The 12,832-nt window shown below is 38.2% G+C and overlaps 1 protein-coding gene across 1 annotated transcript; it reads right to left on the bottom strand.

Annotated features, from left to right (window-relative positions):
• Positions 1 to 6,207: 6,207 nt before the first annotated feature.
• On the bottom strand, positions 6,208 to 12,646 carry LOC123516746 (thioredoxin domain-containing protein 12-like). The gene is made up of 4 exons (XM_045276353.1): positions 12,491 to 12,646; positions 9,717 to 9,830; positions 9,012 to 9,155; positions 6,208 to 7,039 (listed from the first exon to the last, which is right to left on the bottom strand). The coding sequence occupies exons 1-4, from the start codon at positions 12,573 to 12,575 to the stop codon at positions 6,888 to 6,890; spliced, it is 495 nt and encodes a 164-aa protein (XP_045132288.1). The 5' UTR covers positions 12,576 to 12,646; the 3' UTR covers positions 6,208 to 6,887.
• Between the last annotated feature and the right edge of the window lie 186 nt (positions 12,647 to 12,832).

Here is a 12,832-nt window from a genome sequence, read left to right as displayed (position 1 = left end):
AATGATATGCCAGTAGGAATTGACAGTTACATGAACATGTTTGCGGATGATACTAAAATTATGAGGAGAGTAAAGAACGTGGAAGATTGTAACAAGTTACAGGAAGATCTTGATAAAATATATGAGTGGAGTAAGGAGTGGCAGATGGAATTTAATATAGACAAGACCCATGTTATGAAAATGGGAAGAAGTAGATACAGACCAAACTGGGATTACAGGCTGGGCGATGAGAAAATTAGAGAGACCAATGAGGAGAAAGACTTAGGAGTAACTGCAAAACACTTTGTCACCGGAGAAACACATTAACAAGATTTTTGGAAAACATATAACATGCTTCAAAATATTGGCCTTGCATTCCACTACCTAGATGAAGGAATGATGAAGAAGATATTATGTACCTTAATAAGACCCCAGTTAGAATATGCAGCTTGTGTCTGGTCAGCCTGACCACATTAGAAGAGAGAAGAACAAGAAGAGACATATGAAGAAAAATGTGAAGAAGGTAGAAAGGGTACAGAGGCTGGCAACAAGGATGGTACCAGGACTCAGGGAGTTAGACTATGAGGAAAGACTGAGGAAGCTGGGGCTGACCACATTAAAAAGAGAGAAGAACAAGAAGAGACATAATAAGTATGTATAAATTGGTGAACAAGATTGACATACTGGACAGAGAGTTGATAAAGGTGACCACAAGTAATCATCTCCGAGGACATGGAAAAAAGCTAATAAAAGACATCTGTCTAAATGACGCGAGAAAATACAGTTTTCCGCATCGTAGCATTGATAAGTGGAATAAACTGAGCAGTGATGTCGTTGACGCGGTGTGTGTCAATCAGATGAAAGAGAGATATGACAGGAATGGACAAGGAGACAGGACACAGAGAGCTTAGCTCGGGCCCTGTAATACACAAATAGGTAAACACACACACACACACACACACACACACACACACACACACACAGCACTACACTATTAACAAGCCAACAGTTTTACTATCCTTTTATTTGTACCATATAATACTGCATGTTGTGCTTATAATTTGCATGAATGAAATATATTGATTTGAAACAATATTTTTCTGACAAAGCATAAAAAGCATCATAGATGTAGCATTAAATCATTATTATTTGTCTTTGTCTGGCCCACCCGGTGTGGAATTGCCAGCCTGGTACATAAATAGATAGATATATGCACATACAGTGGTACCTCAAAGTACAAGTTTAATCGTTCTGTGAAAGAGCTCGTATCTCAAAACAATTTTCCCCATTGAAATGCAATTAATCCATTCTAGCCTTCCAAAAGAGACCACCCCAATTTTTTTACATGTTTTTAGGTAAGAAAAAGGTATTTATAAATAACAAATATTGTATAAAATACAATAAAACATAAGAAAAGGTAATATTAATGGAAAAACTACTTTTATAAAATAAGTTTATCTCACAGGGTGCATTCCATGAGACATTACCTGCAGCATCTTACTCTTTTCTCAAACCTTTGCTCACAGCTCCACCTTGAACGATTCTGGGCTTGTCCCTCCCTCTCCTCATCCCTCTGACTATTTCATGTCTACAATTAAAATTCTTCGTAGTGACGTTTTCCATGCCCTCGCTGGCTTAAATACTCGGAAGGCTTATGGACCTGTTGGGGTCTCTCCTATTGTTCTCAAAAACTGTGCTTCCGTGCTTCCACCTTGCCTGGCCAAACTCTTCCAACTTTGTCTAACGACTTCTATCTTTCCTTCCTGCTGGAAGTTTGCCTACATTCAGCCTGTTCCTAAAAAGGGTGACCATTCTAACCCCTCAAACTACTGAATCTATCCTGAATAGGAAGATTCTCAAACATCTGTCACTTCACAATCTTCTGTCTGATCGCCAGTATGGCTTCTGTCAAGATCGCTCTACTGGTGATCTCCTGGCTTTCCTTACTGAGTCTTGGTCATCCTCTTTAGAGATTTCGGTGAAACTTTTGCTGTAGCGTTAGACATATCAAAAGCTTTTGATAAAGTCTGGCATAAAGCTTTGATTTCAAAACTGCCCTCCTACGGCTTCTATCCTTCTCTCTGCAACTTTATCTCAAGCTTCCTTTCCGACCGTTCTATTGCTGCTGTGGTAGACGGCCACTGTTCTTCTCCTAAAACTATTAATAGTGGAGTTCCTCAGGGTTCTGTCCTGTCACCCACTCTCTTTCTATTATTTATTAATGACCTTATCCACTCCTACGCTGACGATACCACCTTACATCTTTCCACGTCCTATCAGAGAAGCCCAACCCTTCAGGAAGTCAACAGATCACGCAGGGACGCCCCAGAACGCCTGACTTCCGATCTTTCTAAGATTTCCGATTGGGGCAGAGAAAATCTATTGGTTTTCAATGCCTCAAAAACTCAATTCCTCCATCTATCAACTCGACACAACCTTCCAGACAACTATCCTCTCTTCTTCAATGACACTCAACTGTCTCCTCTTCCACAATGAATATCCTTGGTCTGTCCTTTACTCATAATCTTAACTGGAAACTTCACATCTCATCTCTTGCTAAAACAGCTTCTATGAAGTTAGGTGTTCTGAGACGTCTCCGCCAGTTTTTTTCACACCTCCAACTGGTTACTCTGTATAAGGGCCTTATCCGCCCGTGTATGGAGTACTCTTCGCATGTTTGGGGGGATCCAGTCACACAGTTTTACTAGATAGGGTGGAATCAAAAGCTTTTCGTCTCATCAAATCCCCTCCTCTGACTAACTGTCTTCAGCCTCTTTCTCACTGCCGAAATGTTGCATCTCTTTCTACCTTTTATTGCTATTTTCATGATAACTGTTCTACTGATCTTGCTAACTGCATGCCTCACCCCCCTCCCGCAGCCACGCTGCACAAGGCTTTCTTCTTCCTCTCATCTCTATTCTGTCCAACTCTCTAATGCAAGAGTTAACCAGTACTCTCAATCATTCATCCCTTTCACTGGTAAACTCTGGAACTCCCTCCCTGCATCTGTATTTCTGACTCCCTACGACTTGTCTTCTTTTAAGAGAGAGGTATCGAGGCATTTGCTCCAGAATTTTGGCAAAAGCTTTTGCACTTTTTGGAGAGCCAGCACTCAAGTGGGCCTTTTCTTTAATCCTTTCTTTTTTTGCCCTTAGCTGGCCCTCTTCCCTACGTAAAAAAAAATAAAAATAAATAAATAAATAAATAAATATATATATATATATATATAATATATATATATATATATATATATATATATATATATATATATATATATATATATATATATATATATATATATATATATATATATATATATATATATATATATATATATATATATATATATATATGCTGGAACCCTACTTGCTTCTCTATTTCCAATTTCCTACTACTTGACTTCATTTAAAAGGGAAGTTTCAAGGCATTTATCCCTTTAGGCTAACTTTATTGCACCTGCAAGGGGACTGGCAACTAAGTGGGCCTTTTTTTTTTTTTTCATTTGTTGTCTTTGGCCAGCTTTCCCCTCTTACATATATATATATATATATATATATATATATATATATATATATATAGAGAGAGAGAGAGAGAGAGAGAGAGAGAGAGAGAGAGAGAGAGAGAGAGAGAGAGAGAGAGAGGATCTTCAGTGTATGAACTCAATTAGTTCCTGAAGGCCATTCTCAAACTGAAATGTTAGTGAGTAAAACCATTTTCCCAATAGGAATCAATGTAAAATACATTAATTAATTCTGGACCCCAAGACTGTGTTTGAGAGAGCAACTCGGCATGTACTCTGCAGTTCCTGCAGCAGGTATCCTCTATCAAATGCTTTCGTGTGCCTCTTAGTTGGAATAAATAAGGATTGTTGTTGCTATAGTAATGGTGTCTAACTGACAACAAAATGGCACACACTGACCTTCCTCACCACGTTTATCATGCATTACTAGCTGTCCTGGAAATGAGCCGCCTCTGTATTGTGATCGGCTGTGATGACAAATATGGTGGCCCAAACATACATATCGTGGAATCTTGTTACTCCTAAGACTTACCATACCATCAAAGCATCTTGAAAATCATTTTTTTCTCGTCTTCCACATTTGCAATAAAGTTCTTATTTTCTGTTTTTTTTTTGTGTGGATTAAATAGCAGTATTCTTTTCAAAATACTCTGCTGGTATGGTTTTGTTTATTTCTATTATAATACACTTAAGCTTAATAACAAAGCTATCAGTATAGTTGGGCCACTCTAAAGTGTTCATTTTGGTGTGGCTGTGGGCTTTGTGGGGATTCCCCCATCTTTGCCACCTCTCCCAATATCATGGGCTTGCCTTCTTTCTCCAACCCTGCTCCACCTCTTTATCCTCTGTCTCTCTTTCTTTTTTTACTTGTTTCTAAATAAATTGGTGTATTTTGAAATTAACATACATTTTGTTCCACATCGCTGTTGAGGTAAAAATCAAGGTGTTTTTTCTCTATGAAGGTTTCTCCCCATCCTAAACGTGGCATGTGAGTGTGGGAGTGTGACCTTGCCACTACTTCCACCTAACCTGACTCGCCAATCAGTCCTGACCTGCTCTCACACACACAGTCTTGCTTTGGACCGTTCTGCTGCTACAAGGTCATTATGTGACCACCTTTACAGCTAATCTAAGGCAGAAATCTATAATGTGAACAAATACTTCTTGGAAGAAAAGGTAAATATATGTATATATATACAGTAAGGTCTCGGCTTACGTCAGAGTTACGTTCCTGAAACATGACGTAAGTCGATTTTGTACGTAACTCGAGTTTCCGTACATTTCAAAGCATATTATCGAGTTTTCAACCAATCATTGTTTATGGTCATTCAGGTAAGTTAAAGGTTATATTGTTATATTATTTACAACTATGTAGGAATATGAAACACAAGTTTGTTTTTGTTGTTGATTAGGGCCACAAATGCCAAGGACTGCAGGTTGCCGAGAGGGGTGGACGCCTAAGGCCGCCAGGAGGGTGGGCAGGTCGAATGTTGTGACGCCCACAGGGCAGACAGCTGGGAGCGTAGTGCAGTGCGGTGGGAGTAGAAGCGTGGGCAGCGGGCAGGAAATGCAATAGGAAAGGGCAATAGAGATCAGCAGACAGGCGCAGACAGTGCAAGTCAGCTGCGAGTGTCGTGTGGCCCAGGCGAAGGCTCCAGAGTTGTTATTGTTGTGATGGGTGTGCGAGCCCTCAAGGTCGTCAACCTCCCCGTTGTCATGGTAACGGGCTTCCCATTTTCTTCCCTCCCTCACACACACAGCTGCTGCCTCCTTCTCATGTCTTTTAATTATGTCCTCTTTTCTTGTAGCATAATGGTTTTCCTTTTCTTAGCATCACTGCTGTCACTAAGAAGTTTTCTTTGGTGCCATTGAGCAAGATACTAAGAACTTGAGTCAGTAAACGCAGAAGTAGGATAACACTCTTGCCAGGGGCGATGGTGTGGTGGAACTGAAGCAGGGTGTTATTGTATTCAAGCGTGAGGCGGGCGGTGTGGCGGGCAACCACCAACAATAACAATAAATCCCACACTTTATGATTTATAAATTTTTTATTTTTTAATCTTAAATTGCCTTATAGTGGACTGACGTAACTACGAGTTTGACGTAACTCGAGACCGACGTAACCTGGGACTTTACTGTATATATATATATATATATATATATATATATATATATATATATATATATATATATATATATATATATATAAAGACTGAGAAAGAGAGAGAGAGAGAGAGAGGAGGGGAGTTAAGGTTAGAGAACAGGCTAGTGAACTGTAGAGATGTGGCAGCAGTGGAAGACTACCTGTCAAAATGTGGACTGCACAAAAACACCCATTTTAGAGTGACCTGACTGTAACACATCTCACTTTCTTTGGAGATATAATGAGGAAAAAAAAAAAAAAATTACGGTGTGGTGCCATGAGAACAATTATTGCTCCATGTGAAGTTATCTTGTGCCAAAGCCAGCAACTCTTTGTGGACCAAAAAAAAAAATTGTGAAGAAATTTGGTTCGTCAACTGATTTGTTCCTGCACTAGATCTTTTGTGAACTGGGGTTTCACTATATATATATATATATATATATATATATATATATATATATATATATATATATATATATATATATATATATATGGATCCACCAAGCTAGATGAAGCTGCTTACAAAGGTAAATATATATAGGAAGAAACAATGGAAATACAAGTATGCAAACTGATATAAACTTTTTATTATCAATTTTTCATATAATTTATCTATTAATTTATTATTATTACTTTATGCATATTTTTTTTCATCAACATACAAAGTATGATTTTTCACTTTTGAATTGTGGAAGAGTAATTCTGCTGCTCCTACCACCACTCACTTGAACATTCCTAGAAGGTGCCTACAATGCCCAAGAAAACTACGAGAGAGAGAGAGAGAGAGAGAGAGAGAGAGAGAGAGAGAGATAAGGACTGAAATATCTTTGCAATTTGTTGGTGAATATTGTGAATCATCCTACAAATAATTAAAGCCATGAAACCTTCTAAAGTTCATTAATCGCCAAATAATTGGAGAGATTACTTATTAATTTAATTAGATGGAATAGATAAGGAAATGAGATGATGACTAAATGTAGGAGCTCTTATGTCTCCTGATGAAAAACTGTAAGAGCACATTAGCTGTTTGTTTGAAAAGAAATGAGGCTTACTACTAGTTGAGGCAAGTCAAAAAGAAACCTTAGTTGCTGGAACTTTAAACAAAGAAAACATTACAGAAATATTGGATGTCAAGTAATTCTAGAAGTATATCTATTATCTTATGTTACAAATTATAAAACTTGTCAATACTATAGGTATGTTCTTATATTTACCCACTCACAACTTATTAATGTTGCCAGAATGTCAAAGTTCATTGCCCCTGTCTGTTTGTGCCGTTAGCAGCTCCTTTGCCTGCTTCATTGACTCCACAATAGTCTTGTCATCATGATAAAAGAACTTATAATCTGGGTTTCCATTTTTGTTGTAGATCTCTGGCCGCACATCTCCCTTGGAATCTGGGAAGAAGGAAGGATGATCAACACTTGAAACATTATATTGTATTTAACTTGTACTCTACGTAAGCTAAATGCTGTTTTACACAATGCACATGACACAATACAGTTGGGCTGACTTTGCTTGCTATGGGTATATTCACACCGGCGCAATGCTAGGCGAGACATTCGCCGTGGTGGAGGCTGGTTGACTTGACAGTTCCTGATGTGGAGGAGGAGGAGGTGGAGAAAGAGTTGTTATTAATGTTGTCTTTAGCCTTGAATAATAAGAGGAAAAAGAATTGGGTATATCAAGCAAATATGAAACCACTGGAATGTGGTGAATATCATCTTATTCAAGAGCTAGAAATGGATGAGGGAAATTTGGACAGTATTTCAGACTGACTCCAGCTCAATTCTCTGAAGTTCTATCATTCAGTGAATAAGATATTGAGAAGCAAGGCACCAACTACAGGAAATCCATCAGTTCACGGTGAAGGATAGTGAGGGAGAGTTGAGGAGTCAGGTCAGTGTGATAAAAAAAAATAAATAAAGGTTTTCCTCTAGAGACGAAAGCACAAAGGCGGGAGTCCCAAGGGGCATGACGTATCGATGCTATGGCCAGAAAAATTGCCTGCGCGGCAATCTTGGAATCGGTGCGGTTGGTGTGGGTAGCATTTGTCCTAAAGTTTCGCATCCGGTGTGAACACTCTTATTTGAAATACACTGAGGTGTTTTTAAGCCATGCAGCTTCATGCCTTGTGTGTTGTGTGCGTCGTCTGCAGTGTGAAACGGCCTTAATGCTTGCTGGCTCACCATATGCAGGTCATATTTCTCAGTCAATAAGTTGTCTTATGAACACTAAACCACACACAGAGCCACTGTTGAATGGATCAAGCTCAATATTCAGAGTGTTAGTGCTGAGTCAATAGAGAGCTTTAAAAGAATATTAGAAAGATATATGGATGGAGATGATAAATTGGTAAGTGGAAATAGGTAGGTATGTTCATAGGAGTGCCACATGTAGGCCTGATGGCCTCTTGCAGGTTCCCTCCTTTTATTATGTTCTTATGAAGACTACATGTGGAAATGCAACATATCATTAAAGTATAGATGTAGCTGAAATCTCATGATATCCTACTCAGGAAGTTTGATATGGTTAGATCATGTACTTCATTGAATGTATTGATCTACTAACACTTCATCTCAACCATTTCATGTTCTAATGGCAATTTTGCATGTCAGAGGAGTATTTGGAACAAATGTCAATATGATGATGTTGCACATTACAGAAAAATAACTAAATATTCAGAAAAATGTCATTCAAGTCATCAAAGTTTGTATGACAGGTCAATAGCAATACATTTAAGAGAATGGTTGTTGTTACCAGTCTAGGTGTACAAAATGTGCATTGTATCTGATTGTTGGCAAAGAAAGGCCATCAGTCTCATGGTTGTTTTTGTAATAGACAGATTTGCTTCTCTCATCACTTCCACAAAGCACTGATAGCTATCATCCTATTCTTATTATTTACTGGGGAAGAAATTTATACAGCTATATCATGCTGAAAGTAAAAATATGGCCATGATTATTATTTTTTTTTTTTTTTTGAGAACAATATTTTTCTAAAGTAATAAAATTCATGTATTAGATAGATCTTGTTTGCATGTTTTTCATTTTTTAACTACACACACACACACACACACACACACACACACAATATATATATATATATATATATATATATATATATATATATATATATATATATATATATATATATATATATATATATATATTTACTTTTTTTTTTGCTACATGTACTACAATTACTAAATTTCAAAATGAAACTTGGTTGAGCTCACTTCACTAGTGTATTAGAAGTGGGACATCCCTATAGATTATATCAGTTCAAAATGTCCAACAATGAAGGTCACATGAAAAGTGCAGTTTTTGATTGATCACTAGAACAGATTCATCAAAAACACAAACATACCAATGAAGAGAATTCTGGGGATATATCCTCCATCAGGTTCATATTTAGACTCCTTTGGCTCTTCCTTGTCCATTGTGTTCACCATCACAAAATGCTTACTCAATTCCAGTGCTGCAGCAGACCCAGCAAACTTGGGTTTCAAAGCTGTAAAGACAAACATGTATGTACATAAATACCATTCCAAAAAAATACTTCTGCAAACTGTTCCATCCCATTCTCTTTAGCCAAACATTACCTAATCTGATTTCAGACTCTATATTTATACATTTCAAAATATTTGTACCTGGTAGGATTACCTGATTGTATGTGCAATTGTAAGTACATATAATGTGAACTAAGTTTGTGCTCTCCTTCTGTTCCTACATCTAATGTCTTACTCTGTGTTGAAATAATGATTGCTTCTTGCTCTCACCATTTATATCTCCAGTTCTTTCTGATTCCTGTTTGGGAAGCTAAATTTCTAAACATTTCATATCTATGTCCCCATATTTAACTCTATCATCCCTCAGCAAATGTATAAATCCACTTTCATTAGTTCCTTTCCAATTTTAATCATTAGCACATCACCTCTTTCTCTTCCTTCCTCCAATGTTTCCAACTTCTGATTCTCAAGTGCCAATTTTCCTAAACAAGGTTATGATGGACCTGCTCTAAGCAAATGCATCATAAGGTATGATCCTGTCCACTGACAAGGTTAGCACAAACCTTTGCATGCACCACACCAGGACTTGTGAATAATCAGCATGAGGGGCTTCCCAGTCTTTTGTGTTAACTGTAGACCCTCTTCCAATGTGTGCCACTCGTACAGCTCTCCAAGACCTGAAAAGTGTTGGCTTTCTTAGTTTTATTGCATGCTGTTAATGTAAGGATGAAAATATTTGGAACTGAACAAAATTATACAATAAATTTCTCATCTTGAAGATTAAATAGCTATTTCACTAACTGAATATTTACTTGATTCTGCCACCATCTTTATCTTAAATTCTTATCTCAGGAAACTTGTAAATTGATTTTAGATCAGAGGTGATTAAAACTCCAAGCTCCCTTTCCTCCTGTGTCAATCAACTGCACATTATCCATGCTGTACTCACATCCCAGACTAAGTGTAGGTTATTTTATAACTTTGTCATTCCACAGCATCAATTCACACCACACCACCGCACTCAATATTTTGTATGTATTGAGACAGGGATGTTTCATACCATGGGGATGCAATTTGTAACACTGTGCTTCGAACCCTCGAGTTCAAGCACTTGTCTTGCCCTCAAATGAGGATGAAGCCCTTAACATTTCTATAGATAGTACGGATGGCATCATCTATGTATTGCATCAAATTTGTTATGATTATTAATGATTAGGCACTGTCCTAATATAGACCTCCCTCCAGCTTTCCTCGTTTCCCTGTTCCCCTTTCGTGACTCTTTCATGCAGTTGATTTGACGTCACATATATGAATCAGCCACACTATCAGTCAACAAGGGAAAGAGAGAAGAGATAATAAATGGGGGAAATGGGATTAAAACAGGAGATAGAAGAGAAATGTATAACAAATGGGGGAAATGGAAATAAAACAGGATATGAAAAAAATGGATGATAGCTAAATGGAGGAAATGGGAATAAAACACAAGATAGAAAGAAAATGCGTAAATCTTTAAAATAGGACCTCCTCTCTAATCCGTGCAATAACACAAAATAATGAGTAGTTAATGGAGAACACGAACCTTGTGGTCTTGTTTGGGGGTCACACACGGTTATGTCACATTGCCTCACTGAAATTAGAGACGTCACTCGGAGTCTAAGTCCAAATAGTAAACATTGCTATTGTCTTTTGTATATATCTGGGGTTTGTGGGTAACAGGAAGTGACTGTCTGTTGTTCACACCCTGGGTTTGTGGGTAACTGGTGAATAGGATTCTTATTGTGTCTATAGTTCTTTTGTCCAATGATGTGCCACCACCTCTTAACACCACAAGCTGCGCTAATGGGAATTTGCTATATGTATTCGTACAGCTGGGTAGAGAGGTGCACAGAGATCTGTGTGCGCAGTTGAACCATGGCCACCAGTGACATTAGTTGTAAAGGTTGCGAATTTGATTACTGGGAAATCATCGCTCCTGCGATGCAAGTCAGTGTACAATCGAGAAGAGGACCAGCCAGGACCTTCATCCTTTCGTTCAGGTATTGTGAGGAGGGTAATGGTAGAGGTAGGGCATATTGTGTGAAGCTATAAGAGAACCGGTGTGGGAGGAGGAAAGCTGTCCCAAAGCAAGGATACGGTAGGTTAAGTTTATGTTAGGGTTAGGTTAGTGTTGCAGGGGGCGGGGGTTATGTTACATTTATGTTAGGGTTAGGTTAGTGTTGTAGGGGGGGTCCAGGGGGGCACAGCCCCAACAGTTAGGTTATGTTACGTTAGGTTAGGTTTTTGTCCTTAGATTTTTTTTAGATCGCCATATCTCGCCTCTTTTGGCTCTCCCCCCCAAAACCCCCGATTCCCCACGTGCCCCCAAGCTTGTTGGGGGGAAGGGGGTAATAGAAAAGAATATGTAAGGAGTTGCTGTTCTATAGATTTACCAAAAAATGGATGGAATAGGGATAAAACAAGAGATAGAAAGAAAAATGGATATAAAAAAGAGGAATAGGAGAAAATGGAAATGAAAATATGATAATGAATAAGGGAATATGAGGAAATGATAATAAAACAGCAGATAGAATAAATGGATAAGAAATAGGGGAAAAGACTAACTAATAAGGGAATAGGAGGAAATAGGAATGATAATGAATAAGGGAATAAAAGGAAATGGGAATGAGAATATGGTAATGAATATGAAAACAGGAGGAAATGGTAATAAAACAGCAGATAGAAAATGAATAACAAATAGGGGAAGAAGATAACAAATAAGGGAATAGAAAGAACTAGGAATGAAAATGATAACAAATAAGGAAAGTGAAATTATGATAACAAATAAGGGAATAGGAGGAACTAGGGATGAAAATGATAATGAATAAGGAAAGTGAAATTATGGTAACGAATAAGGGAATAGGAGGAGTGTGTACATGTGTGATACTGACCAATAGCGAGGCTTCATGTATGTGACGTCAAATCGGCTGTGTGAAAGACCTGCGAAGGAGGAGCCAGGAAACGAGGAGAGTGGGAGGGACATCTAAATTAGGACAGTGCCTACATGCGTACATTGGGAGTGATTGATATTGTTACTGCCTGGTGGGGAGATGTAGCAGTGGCCATTCAAACAAAATTTTGCTTAGGACTGTCCAGCAGATATTTATACAGTATGTGTGTGTGTGTTGCTCTGTCTTTCATTGTATATATGATGATACAGTAAGTGTGGGTGTGCCAGGACGGTAAGCCACGTCAACACTACCTAAAACAAACAAGCCACCAAGGCAAGCATTACTCCCAAATTTGAATGAACGTTGCCATTAATAACAATAATAAAAAGAAATTTTGCCTAAATAATTACCGTTTCCTGCTCCATCAGCCGTCCACGCTCTTTGCACAAACACAGACAGAAATGCCACCGCTAGGCAGCTTGAATAGCCTGCCATCTCTCAGCCAGCCGTCGCCGCGCCCCGAGTAGGCGAGTACGAGTTGTTTACTTGTTTTGACTTCGGCCCGTGATCTTCTGTAATCTCTTCAGTACCAGGACGCGTTTTCATATTCATTCTGCTTACTATCTGGCGATTTTATGCAGCTTCAGAAACATGCGTTGGGATTAGAATAATAAAGACTGTGGTCATTAATCTTCTGAATTCCATAGACCTTTCCTAATGCAAATAAAATCGTGTAATCATACCCCAAAATC

Source organism: Portunus trituberculatus, chromosome 41 (assembly GCF_017591435.1).
Source record: "Portunus trituberculatus isolate SZX2019 chromosome 41, ASM1759143v1, whole genome shotgun sequence".
NCBI classification, from domain to species: Eukaryota; Metazoa; Arthropoda; class Malacostraca; order Decapoda; family Portunidae; genus Portunus; species Portunus trituberculatus.
The sequence above is the reverse complement of the archived record's forward strand: the minus strand, read 5'-3'. Positions and strand labels throughout refer to the sequence as shown.